General features: G+C 38.3%; 1 protein-coding gene and 1 pseudogene across 9 annotated transcripts in view; one reads left to right on the forward strand and one right to left on the reverse strand.

Annotated features, from left to right (window-relative positions):
• The window catches only part of Usp40 (ubiquitin specific peptidase 40), an 88,674-nt gene that overhangs the window by 43,344 nt on the left and 31,914 nt on the right, over nucleotides 1-13,416 (reverse strand). For all 9 annotated transcript variants that reach the window (XM_021247005.2, XM_013066766.3, XM_013066765.3 and 6 more), the window contains 6 exons: nucleotides 12,024-12,324; nucleotides 9,068-9,149; nucleotides 7,443-7,614; nucleotides 3,309-3,393; nucleotides 1,746-1,816; nucleotides 403-725 (listed from right to left, as the gene is read on the reverse strand). In XM_021247005.2, the coding sequence (XP_021102664.2) occupies nucleotides 403-725; nucleotides 1,746-1,816; nucleotides 3,309-3,393; nucleotides 7,443-7,614; nucleotides 9,068-9,149; nucleotides 12,024-12,324 (1,034 nt within the window). The remainder of the gene's footprint in view (nucleotides 1-402; nucleotides 726-1,745; nucleotides 1,817-3,308; nucleotides 3,394-7,442; nucleotides 7,615-9,067; nucleotides 9,150-12,023; nucleotides 12,325-13,416) is intronic.
• On the forward strand, nucleotides 5,365-6,662 carry LOC101718203 (mortality factor 4-like protein 1; annotated as a pseudogene).

Raw genomic sequence — 13,416 nt, forward strand, 5'->3', positions numbered from 1 at the left:
ATTTTCTTACCACATTTACTAAAAAGAATCACTTTATAACATTCTTTTCTCTAAGTTGCATAGCCTAAAACAGCATTTAGAATATAATATCTAGGAATAAACATTTAACTATTATTGAAATAAAGCTTTAGTTGGGGCCAGGGATTTAGCTCAGTGGTTTGGCCTCCTGCTGCACAAGTGCAAGGGCCTGAGTTCGATCCCTGGTACCAAAAAAAAAAAATAAAATAAAAAAAAAATAAAGGTTTAGAGTTCTCCTTGATCAGTGATGGCAAACCTTTTAGAGCTTTCAATGATACAGCCTGCTGCAACATGTGGGCCATAGGTTTGCCACTACTGTCCTAGATGGTATTGTAATTGAGTAACTTCAAAATATTCTCCCCTTTTCTCTTTTCAGTGAGTTACCTGTTACCATCACTGTAAGAATCCTGAACTAAAACTGAGCTTCCATCCGTGAGACCATGCTCTCTGAAAGTCCTCTGCATGTCTTCCTGGGGAATAGCAGTCCAGCTCTCTTCCCCTACAGACCAAACACTGTGTGTGAGGATGATGCCCTCTGTGATGGCCAAGGCTGTGAGGACAGTGCCCACTTCTGCATTGGCTGGAAAGACATGCGGAGACTCCACTAGCTGCCCATGGCATCGGCTGTCACTGCTTTTCTCCAGATGAAGAACTTGCAACAGCAGGGGCTCACAGTCAATACCAGTTGGGATCTGGACACCACCAACCTGCAACGATATCCAGACCAACACCAGTGTGTTTGGCATTTGCCAAATTAACAGCATAATCTCCATTTCTTCCAAATAAAAAAAATTTTCTCAAGTGCCTTTAAGTTATCAGAGGAGTAACGTTAGATTTCTTCTGAAAGTTTCTCTTTTATTTCCTAGGAGAGAAATCTGGGTAGGAGGTACATATTTATGAATTGTTTGTGGTGGTGATGAGATCGTGGAAACACACAAGGACCCGGGACAGGCCACAAAGGGGTTGAGAAGCTGCTCCTCACTGCTGTGAGACTGAGAGCTCACTCTGCCCCTCCAAGCGCCCACTGCCCACCTCAGCAGAGCTGGTGGCCATGCCCTTGATCCCCGCACCCTCCCCATAACAGCCCTGTGCTACAATTGACACCAGGAATGCTGACTGCCCTACTATTCCAGAAATCTGGGAAAGAAATACACGGAGACACACAATTCCAGTAAAATAATAAAAGTTCTACTTGCAAGCGGGCGGGACCACCAGAAACTGGTCTGGTTAGTATCCGAGCCCCTTTGTTCAGTGTTTCCCTTTTTATATCCTTTTTAGCCAGTATTACATCCCTAGTGGTCTTTGATGTGTAAATACAATTCCAGTTCCTATTTACAAGTCACAGACACAAGATAGACACATATACTTGTAAATTCACCCAGGCATTGCAACTTTGTTAGGTTAATGAAGTTACTGGTTAATTATGGGAAAAGCAAATCTTAAAGGAACGCATTATTTATTTTGCTTCTACAACTACCTTAATATTCAATCTACTAAGTTATCTAAAACTTTTCCCTATCACTACCTCTGTCCAGTGAAAGATGCTCCGCCTGGCATAATGAAGCTCTCAGGTCTCCTTTTAACATGTGACTGCCACTGACTGCACTACAACGTAGCGAGCATTTCAGCAGTTTTCTAATGTCAAACTGCCTTCACATACACAGGTTAAAACTTCATTATGGTGACTTAAAAAAGCAAATATTTCTTCAGTAATTTGTTTTTTTTACCTCTACTCCATTCCACACAAAGATGTCTTCCCCATCAATAATTCCAACTTCACACAATGTCAGTTCATTTCCTAGGAAGATGAGATTGTCAGCAAGACCATTCATCATGACCATCAGAAACTAAAGGAGGAGCTGGGACAGTTTTTTTTCTATTATTGTTTGACATCATTTTTAAATTTTATTTTATTTTTTGTTTTTTGAGAGAGGGTCTTGAAATGTAGTTCAACTGGCCTCAAATTTACTATGTAGTATAGGCTGGCCTTAAACTCACAGTGATCCTCCTGCCTCAGGCTCCTAAGTACTAAGATTACAGGCGTGTGCTACCACATCCAGCATCATTTTTATTTTTACTTTAAAAGCTCATGCAGTTTTGTGAGCACAGTGGCAAGATGAGTCAGTATAAAGGCTGACCCTACTCAAAGCACATGTCATTGTGACAGGCACCACATGGTTCAGCTTCCTCCACTAGCCAGCTACACGTCTTTGTATGTGTTGAGCCTCTAAGCTCAGTTTCCTCATTTATAAAATGAAGATAGAAGAACGTTGTAAAACTCAAATGAGATAAATTAGCACAGAACAGTTATCATGCAGTATTTGGCATTGGAAAACCCAAAATAAATGTTATCATAATGTTATGGCTTATATTTAGATGTCTCCTCAAAGCTGAATGCACTCATAGGTGGGGCTTTTGGGGGGTGACTAGATCATGGGTGATACTGGATTAGTCCATGGATGGGTTTAGCATAGTTCTGGGTGCGGATGATGGAGTTACTAAAGAGGGAAGAGCCACCCTGGGTGTGGGTGGTACCAACCAATAGGCTTGTAGCCTGGATGGAATAAAAAGAGAAAGGAGGCCGGGGATTTAGCTCAGTGGTTTCACTGCCTGCTGCACAAGTGCAAGGACCCAAGTTTTATCCCTGATACCAAAAAAATAAAAAAATAAAATAAAATAAAAAAAAAGAAAAAGAAGGAAGGCAGGCTACTGCTTCCTGCCTACCCTGCCATGGAATGTTTTTTCTCTGCCACACCTCTCTACCTCGGAGCCAGCAGACTATGGACTGAAACCCCTACAAACGGTGAATTAAAATAAGCCTTTCCTCCTTTAACTTGTGGGTGCCAGGTATTTTGCTCCAGCAACCAGCAAGTAACTAAGACATAGCACTGTTGTTATCGTTTTGAAATTTAAAGGAAATAAGTACTTAAATTCTCAAAGTACTCTCCTTTGTTACAAAATCTGAAGCTGAGAGTTGGCAGAAAATCAAGCCACATAATAACATTCAAATGGCTTTAAATCATTTTGTTCAATAGTTGGTGGTAATATAAAATTTTTTTTAAAAAGGTAGCCCTAGTTTTAGAAAATATAAAACATTTCCATGATAGAAAGAGATTGGATATATCATAAATGGGATGAATTATTTCTTTTTTGAACTGGCAATATGATGATAAGCTATGTAGTTAAGAAGTAATAGTAGGCAGGGGAAGGACTGGCAAAGAGAAACCATGGATGAGCCCCATAAAAATATAAATTATTAAACTGAGTTGCTGTGTTCATATTCCTCTTACCATCAAGTGTCCGGTAAATGTGAAGTCCTGCTGGAACATGCTTTGCAACACTAAGAACCATGTCTCCTTCCCAAAATTCTAACAGCTGAAGATAAAAAGAATAAAAAATAACATGAGTATCATGTTTCCAGGTTTAACAACAGCAGTGTGCCATTTTACATAGGGAGCAGGCAAATGAATACTCTCATCCTTACTAATACCAAACAATTGGAAACAAAGAGATTATTCTTGTTAAATTGGTGACATTCAAAGATGGCTAATCTCATCCACTACTGGCTGAAGACTTTGGCATACACATCTAAACAACTCTAATTAGATCAAGTGAAGGCCACTTTTAGTAGAAAGCAGACTGCTCAGCAGGCCGGCATGGAAGTTTCTGCCTGCAAGAGCCACACTTAATTGTTTCACCGGCACTGCTCAGAGAAATGCAGCCTGTAAATTTAAAAGTGGAATTCCCAGGTATGTAACAGATTGCCAGGGTCTATTCTAAAAGATCTAGATGTAAGACTCTAAGGACTCTGTTAATCTCACCAAAATAGTATTACTCAGAAAGTACATTACTATTTAGTCTTTAATACCACAAGATTTTCTCTTAAAAAGAAACTCCTATTTAAAAGGGATTCTAAGCTGGGTGTGGTGGCACACGCCTGTAATCCCAGCACTCTGGGAGGCTGAGGCAGGAGGATTCTAAATTTGAGCCCAGCTTGGGTAACTAAGTGAGAACTTGTTTCAAAATTAAAAATGTACTGAGGATGTAGCTCAAGATGAAAGCCCTGGATTCAATCCACGATATCACATGAGACATACATATATATATATATATATATATAGAGAGAGAGAGAGAGAGAGAGAGAGAGAGAGAGAGAGAGAGAGAAATTGATTCATTGTGTCTATCTCACAGATTGGTTAGTGGCTTACTTCTAACATAACCGTTCACAAAGATGTACACTTGAAACACTGGAAAGCATAGACAGTGTTTCTAAAACTTAAGAAGATGCATAAGGCCTTTCAAGTTTGAAATGTCGCCCTAGACAGGTTTAGCTTCCCTTACTGCCAGAACTGGCTCAGAAATGAACTTTTGTTACAGAAGTTCTGAAATATCAATTTTAGAGATATTGATATTAATCCAGCATTTAACATCCAAATCAAAGTTAAAAAAATTTGTTTGCTTTTCTTAGTACAAGAAAATCAAAAGAAAGCTGGTAATTTTGGTGAGGGATACAATTTTTCAGAAATTTCATTTAAGTTATTTTTGGGACAAAACCTAAAAAGCTTACATTCTTGATTTCCCTCTTTCTTGGCCAGGAAGTGGTGTGGGGTAGAGAAGTGTGCCTAAGGAGAACACTGATGGAAGGGGGTCCGTGGTTGTGGTCCTAAAGCCAGCACTTACTAAGTGGCTCTGCACAGGCAACACTGTGACCTTTAAATATTCATTTATTTCATCCTCCAAATGGAGTCAACCTGACCTCATGAAGTTAAGGAACTAAATTACGTAATTTATGTGAAAGAACTGTAAGCAAAGTAAAGAGCATTACTGTTGTTATCATCATCATTGAAACAGCTGGATAAATTGTTTGGACAATGAATATAAGAACATCTGTTTTTACTTAGAGACTAGTAGGTTTTTTTTTTCACTTAAGACTCTTATTAGGGCAGTTTGTGATGGTGTACTCCTGAAATTCCAGTTACAGGAGGCTAAGGCAGGAGGATTGAGAATCTGCAGCCAGTTCAGGCAATTTAGTAAGACTCTGTCTCAAAATCAAATTAAGAAATCAGGCTCAGGATGTAGAGCAGCTGTGCCTGACGGGGCGTCTGACATGAGCTCGGGTGGGGTAGAGAGTAGGGGGCGGTAGTCGGGGGTGGTGGGAGGAGGCGGCGGCGAATCACGTATAAATGGCACCCAAGCAGGACCCGAAGCCCAGTTCCAGGAGGGTGAACGAGTACTGTGCTTTCATGATCCTCTTCTTTATGAAGCAAAGTGTGTAAAGGTTGCCATAAAGGACAAACAAGTAAAATACTTTATACATTACAGTGGCTGGGATAAAAATTGGGACGAATGGGTTCCAGAAAGCAGAGTACTCAAATATGTGGACACCAATCTACAGAAACAGCGAGAACTTCAAAAAGCCAATCAGGAGCAATATGTAGAGGGAAAATGAGAGGGGCTGCTCCAGGACAGAGGACATCTGGTCTGCAACAGAAAAATGTTGAAGTGAAAACAAAAAAGAACAAAAACCCTGGTAATGGAGATGGTGGCAGTACCAGTGAGACACCTCAGCCTCCTGGGAAGAGGGCCCGGGTAGATCCTACTGTTGAAAATGAAGAAACATTTATGAACAGAGTTGAAGTTAAAGTAAAGATCCCTGAAGAGCTAAAACCGAGGCTTGTTGATGACTGGGACTTAATTATCAGACAGAAACAGCTCTTTTACCTTCCTGCCAAGAAGAATGTGGATTCCATTTTAGAGGACTAAGCAAATTATAAGAAATCTCGAGGAAGTAAGGATAATAAGGAGTATGCTGTTAACGAGGCTGTAGCAGGGATAACAGCATACCTCAATGTGATGCTGGGCACTCAGCTCCTCTACAAATTTTAGAGACCACAGTACGCCGATATCCTTGCCAATCACCCTGATGCACCCATGTCGCAGGTGTACGGAGCACCACATCTACTGAGATTATTTGTACGAATTGGAGCTATGTTGGCCTACACATCTCTGGGTGAGAAGAGCCTTGCTTTATTACTGAATTATCATCATGATTTCTTCAAGTATCTGGCGAAAAATTCAGCAACTTTATTTAGTGCCAGTGATTATGAAGTGGCCCCTCCTGAGTACCATCGGAAAGCGGTGTGAGGCGCTCTCACCTGTGTTTGGATCTCTGTCAACATGTTTTTGTTCCTAGTCCTTCTCTTGTACAAATGATGCACTTTGAAGATGTTAGTGTATAACAGAGTTAATGTTTGTTTTGATTTTAAACAGAGAAAATAAAAGGGGTTGCAGCTTTTTTCTTTTCACTTCAAAGTTGCTACCAGTGTATTAAATGATGAACAAAGAGACATGGTGTAGAGTATTTTACTGCCTAGTTGACAAAGCTGCTTTTGAATGCTGGTGGTTCTATTCCTTTGACACTATGCACTTTTATAATACGTTAATGCTATATGACAAAATGCTCTGATTCCTAGTGCCAAAGGTCCAATTCAGTGTATATAACTGAACACACTCATCCATTTGAGCTTTTTTTTTTAAAATGGTGCTTAAAGAGCCCATCCTTTGCAAATCATTCATGTTGTTCCTTAGGCATTTTCTCTTTGCTCAAATTGTTGAAGAATGGTGAATTGTTTCATGGTTTTTGTATTTGTGTCTAATACACGTTTTAACATGACAGACAATGCATTGTGTAGCTACAGTTTTCTGGAAAAGTCAATCTTTTTGGAATTTTCAGATCTTCAATAAATTTTTTCTTTAAATTAAAAAAAACCTCAAATTAAGAAGAGGTCTGGGGGAAAGAAAAGGCTCAGTGGGAGAGGCTTGCCTAGCATACACAAGACCCTGGGTTCCGTCCCCAACATAGCAAAAAACAGAAAAGAGCCAGATGTGGTGGCATATGCCTATAACCCCAGCTACTTAAGAGGCTGAGGCAAGAGGATCACAAGTTCAAGGCCAGCCTGAACATCAGTGAGACTCCGTCTCAAAATGAAATAAGAAGGGCTGGGGATGTAAAGAATTTTATTAACAAATGGTACTTTATGCCAGAGGATACAAAATTGCTTTTATTTGTTTAATGGTTTGTGATTTTAAGCCATAGGCTGAACTTTATTTTTTCATTCCTTTTGAAAAATAATTCTCTTTCATTTATTTCCCAAAAAAGACAACTTTATATGCTTTCTGGCCCCAAATTATATATACCAGGCCTGATTCTCCACTTGAAAAGCTGCTGGCTGGAAGTGGAAAGCCTCCCTAAAGAGCTTACTAATAAGGACAGAATATTTGTTTTATCTTCTATGTACTGGTAGGTGCTGAGACTTTTCCTAAGCAGCTTTGAAGAAGAGCTAGAACCTATTAAATAAGATGAAATAGAGAAGCCAGCTCAAGATGGACCCAAATGTCTCAATTAAGAAATAAGGCTAGATTACCTGAAATATTGACTGTTGGAGATCTCCTAAAGTTCTTCTTTTATCAAAGGTCAAATCCCACATGCTTTCTGCCTGACAGCTTACTGGGTGCAGAGCTCCATTGAAGAAATGATAACAAGGGCCCACGTGGAGATGTAATTCAACATTATTGTTTGCAGAATCACATTCTGCCCTTTTTAGGAGGATAAAAAATACATAAATATTATGTTTTTATAACAGACACTTTTATGGCAAACCAAAAATACCTGCTTTACAATGCAAGTAAGTTCTCCATTCTGCCTAAGTAACATCCTTTTCTTCTATCTGCCAAAATGATTTATTTTAGGTTTTCAATAAATAGCAAACATGCAGCTCTAATTACTACCACGAAGTCCAAGGGAAAAGTGTTTCCATGTAGATTGTGCAACATCAACTACATTTCTCCACACAAATGCTGAAACTTGAAATCTTCCAATCTTGAGGTTGTATTAGTTATGGACAAAATGCTAGACACATGCTCACATACTTGTGTTAGGAGGCAGTTATCAACTCTGTGTCATCCTGACTTCCACCAGACTACTCAGGCTCTTTCATGTTAGCAATCACTAGCGCTGCCTTCCAGAGCATGTGATCTCCAGTGTAGTGTGTCAGCCACAGCCTGTGCTGGGGTGCTGGCTGCTACTCTGGCTCCACTCAACTGACTCAAAGGCTGTGTCAAACTTGCTCTCCTAGGCACTGTGACCAGGGCAGAGCTGGGATGGGGCTGTCACCATGATCCAGGACTTCAGATTCATTGTATTAACATGGTCAAAGAGAGCATTAGCTTTTTCTTGTGACCACACTAAAATTACTGGCCAACTAAACTCATTGGATTATTTTTTCCCCCTTCATAATATCAACTGCTAATCTGGACTACTTCTGCAGGTTATTTTTTGCACTGTACTTAAAACACCTCTGTCACAGAATTTGCCCTTTGGGGCCACAAGGAGCCTACTCATTAGCCAACTGACTCTGTCAGAGAGCAAATAAAGAACCAGATTTTCAGGGTCCAATGTGGGGCCCCCAAGGAGAATGTTAAGATCATTAAGACCTCAGCAGCCATCTCTATAAGAATCCATTGTAGGTTTCTGCCCAAGACTGACGCTAAACCCAATAGTGTATAGAATTCCTATCTTTCCTTACGAAAATGGGCCCATCTCTGGTCTGCCACCACTGCAAGTCAGTTTTCCACAACTACTTAGAAGTCATTATTCTTTTTTTTTGGTACCAGGGATTGAACTCGGGTCCTTGCACTTGCAGGGTAGGCGGCAGAACCACTGAGCTAAATCACCAGCACAACTACTTAGAAGTGAGGGTGGTTTTAATGACAGCCTGTCTTTATAAATTCATTTATGCAACCGTGTGCTGATTTCTCTAACCTGCTTAGGCTTTGATCCCTACTAAACAATAGCTGTTTTATGTCAGTATATGTCACTCTCACACATAAGGCTAATTTTAAAGTAAATGAAAACTTTACTATAAAAGTTCAGCAGGCAAATAATTGGCTAGTTTTTCCTTTTTAGTTTTCATCATTAAATGCTTAAGACCTAAATTAGATCTCCATCCCCAGAAAAACTATTCAAACTCTGAAAGTTAACTTAAATTACCTTTTCATCTGTAGTTCCATGTTGGCTGCATCCATTTCCTTCAGCAAGTGACAAGGAACCTTGTATCTTGGATTAGCTCGAGCTGTGAACAAAACTTTTCATTAACTTGTGTTGACTAAATGAAATCTGGTTGCTGAAGAGGCAGTATGAAAACTGGAAAGGATGGCACTGGGAGCTAGGAAAACTGCTACTAACTAGCTGTGTGAATGCGAATATTCCCTGGAGCTGTTTTCTGAGATCAAATGAAAGGCAGGCAGCTTTTTAAGCCAAGCTAGAAGAATTTCATTTCTTCAACTCTTTTAAGTATGTTTTAAGAAAGAACACTTGCTATTTTTATCCTGATTATAAATGTAACAACTGGTTACTATAAACATTCTGGAAATTATTTTCTAAAGAGTAGTAGATACTACTGTACCTGTAATCTCACTCCTAAAACATACATACACCCACATACACTTTTAAAAAAACACTAGGGTTATATATTTGTTACCTGCTTTTTCATTTCATATGCTGTATTTTTTTCACAGCCTTAAATGACTGTGTAACAGGCCATTCTATACTTGGCATAATTAATCTATTCAGTGTTTTTGTTATACATTAAGGTGGCTTCCAATTAGTCACTATTATAAAATAATGGGGTTAACTAGCATCTTTGAGCACAAATATTCATATACAGTTCTATTTCAAGACAAATTTGTGAGAGTTACTGGTTTAGATGGTGTGGCAGTTTTAAGGCTTGTAAATATGCACACCCAAACTAGTTGCATTAATTTATATATCTGGTAGCTGTGGAAGAAACATCAATTGGAATTTCTATGAGTTTCAGGTTGCACCACCATGCCCAGCAAGGTCATAGAAATATCTGACATGATGGGAAAAAGTGGCATCTTGCTGCTGTTTCAAGTTTTTCTAATTATGGGCTAGGTTAAAAAAATTTTTTTAATAGTTTTTTTTTTGGTATCAGAAATTGAACTCAGGTCCTTGCACTTGCAAGGCAGGTGTGGCGCTCCTGAGCTAAATCCGGCCGCCCCCCCCCCCCGAATTTTTTTTTTAACAAACAGTATTTCTTAATTTATTGCTTATTTATATCCTTTCCCCAAGGATATATACTGAGTACCATTTTTTATATATATATATATATATATATATATATATATATATTTTTTTTTTAACATTTAGGGAAAATAAACTTGTCATATATTTTATTGTTTTTGATTAGCTTATCATTTGCTTTTAAATTCTGTTTAAAGTTTATATTGCTTTTCCTTAATTTTTTTCTTTGTCTGCTTTTAACCTTAGAAAGGTCTTAGGATCAGATATTTATATTTTACACATTTTTCTACTGCGAAGAGCTATAATTTAATTGAAGTGACTAGCAGAATAGCAGAAAATGCTTTAGTTATTTCTTTAGCAAGAAATCAGCATCTACTTTTTTTTTTTGTACTTGGGATTAAACTCAGGACCTTTCGATTGTGAGGCAGGCAGCAGAATCACTGAGCTAAATCTCTGGCCTGAGCAACAAATCAACTTCCCAGTTGTATTTACTGAGTAATTCAGTTTCCCATTTATCTGAACAGCTATCCTGCTTACCAGGGGTTAAAATCTCATATATTTTTACATCAATTCCCAGGTTTATTGCTCTATTTTAGTAGTCTGTCTATCTCTTGGCATTAACCCTACTGTACCTTCATTGCTTCAGCTTTATGTTTTTATAGATACAGTAGTCCTTTCTTCAACTGTCATTTCTTTATCTCTCTAGGTGAATATTAGAATCATTTTTATAAAGGTCTGTCTCTTCAAAAGAGACAAAAAAGTCCATCAAGATTTTGGCTGGGTCTCATTAAATTCTTAAGCTAACTGGAAAACTTATTTTTTACATATTCCAATTATGGTCATACCAAAATTCAAGTTAGTGAAAAAGACTAATACTCCATCCGAAGACATACTTTTTCTGTTAATATATATTACTGTAATTGTGAATTCTGATCCACAAAGTTTCTGTCAGAACTAGTCCCATGTTTTTTGTTCCCCCCTCTCAGAAAAATACAAGTCTTTCTGGTTAACAGCACAGTTATGTAACTGTTTCAGATGCAGTAGGTTAATTTCCTTTGATTCTCATGCAAATTAGTAACTGCTTTATTCTTATTCTCTACAAAAAATGATCACCATTCTCACTCTCTAAGAGTGTTCTCTTCATCTCTAATCATAGCTATGTTGCAGTCTAAAAAGCTTTTCTACTATGGGTTTTTTACTTCTGAAAGGACTTTGGGAAAAGAATAAAAAAATCTTACTGATTTATAATTTATGTTAACAGCTTTAGTTAAAAAAGACTCATTATTACAGGTCTCAAATGTTAACCTCCATAGTATGAGCTCTCTTGGTTTAATCCAGTGCTTACAAGAAATTTCGACTACTCAGGGACCATTATCTTCTCAGAAAAGAAAAAAGAAACAGGAAAATGAAGACAAGAAAGTAATACCAAAGCCACTTATATAACTCAAAGGCAACACGGCAGAATGACAGACACAAGCCTGAACATACCGCAATCACAATCAAGTCTGTCACCCCAAGAAGGAAGATGTTTTGAGAAGGGGTCTTGCTAGTAGTCCAGGCTGGCTTTGAATTCACAGTGATCCTCTGGTTTTAGCTGCCTAAGTGTGCCACCATTCCCAGCCCAAGAAGAAAATACAGTATTACAAAATCCAAGAAAATCCAATCATGACCCTTCATTATAGTGGAGAAAATTAAAATTAAATAGAAATAACAATCTTTATAAAATGACAAATTGCTATATTTCGTTTGGCATATTGTATTACCTCTTTAAAATATTACTTAGACTGGAAATATTTTAAAACATTCCTAAGGTAAGCCTTCTTTTAAAAGAGGAAAAATTCAAACAGCATTCCATGTCTATCTTTATAGTCACTAAACAATAGGAACACTTTTCTTTCCATACCTTCAGGTGGTCTCTGCAACTGGGATTTCCGATAAAACAACATGTAGGCACTTTCTTTACCCTGGAATTGCTGTTCAATATCTTTTTCCTTGATTGGTTGGACTTTGGAATCATTTATATCAAACCAGTGGGGACAGGTGGTGTTATCATTTAATCCTGGAGATTCTGAAGCCAGCATCTGGAGAATCTGTTGCTCATTACTTTGCAAATCAGACTCAACGTGGAGAGAAAGCTTCTTCTGTATACTAACTGTACTTTCATCTGAACTGAGCAGAAATGTCTGAGAATGGAGCTTTAAGAACTACACAGAAACAAAAAACAAATACTAAGTTAACATTTTAAAAAAATTAGACTTGAGAATTATTTTTCTACCTTTTGGGGATTTTTAAACTTTACCTTTATTTTTCACCAATGAGCAAGGCTGGGGGTGACTTGTTCCAGTATAAGATGACATTTAATAAAAATCAGAATGCTCTGTTCAACTGTCACATCAAGGGAGAGAACTGCCAAGCCATAATCTGAAAATCATTTCTATACCCAAATGTTTTTTATAAAAAGTACTTAAATGAAACCCATTAGGCAGAACATAAGTCTTCTGAAAGACTTAAAAACAATCTAAAGAAAGCATAAAACTATGGCAATCACAGTGTACCACTATCAAATTTAAAACTAACAACCCAGACTTTGCTGAAATAAAGTAATAATTGTAAGCCTTGGTTATCTTTTAATGTTATGGTCTTTTCTGGGAGATGATATTCAAACTTAGGAAATCAGGGCATTTACAGGTTTAACTTGCAATCCCGAAGATTGTGTCTTCTTTTTGCTAAAGGATTAGGAGGGAAAAACCATTTGTGGCAGGAAGCATGGCATGGCAAAGTGGCTGGGACAATTGGGGATCACCTGTTAATCAAGGAGAATGCTGTTTTCAGTTCTTCTGGCACAGGATCTTCACAGGACCAAGCCAAGCCCTGCACCCAATACCAATCAGGGAATGCTATTTTCAGTCCTTCTGGCACAGGAGCTTCTCGAGATCAAGCAAAGCCCTGTACCTGATACCAATCTTCTGGCAGGAGCTCAAGCAAAGTCCTACTCCTGATACTAACCTTATGGCATGAGAATACTTGGGTTTTTGATGGGATGGCTTAGATCTGACATCAGAAAGAGGATATCAAAGACAGTGACCATTAAGCTTGTGGCTGCTGATCTCCCCCCGCGCCGCACTCTGTAAGAGTGAGAACTCAGAGTGTACAGTACTTCTTTTCCTACTTTAACTGGCCTATACTCACTCTTCAGACCACTTCTTTGCAGAGCACTTTTTCTTCTTCTTGAACACTTCTTTTGCCTTAAATGAACATTAAACTTTCACCTTTATCAACTGTTCTGCCCAATTCTT

Source organism: Heterocephalus glaber, unplaced genomic scaffold, assembly GCF_053883595.1.
Source record: "Heterocephalus glaber isolate CG9 unplaced genomic scaffold, H.glaber_assembly_v1.0 deba00001004, whole genome shotgun sequence".
Lineage (NCBI taxonomy): Eukaryota > Metazoa > Chordata > Mammalia > Rodentia > Bathyergidae > Heterocephalus > Heterocephalus glaber.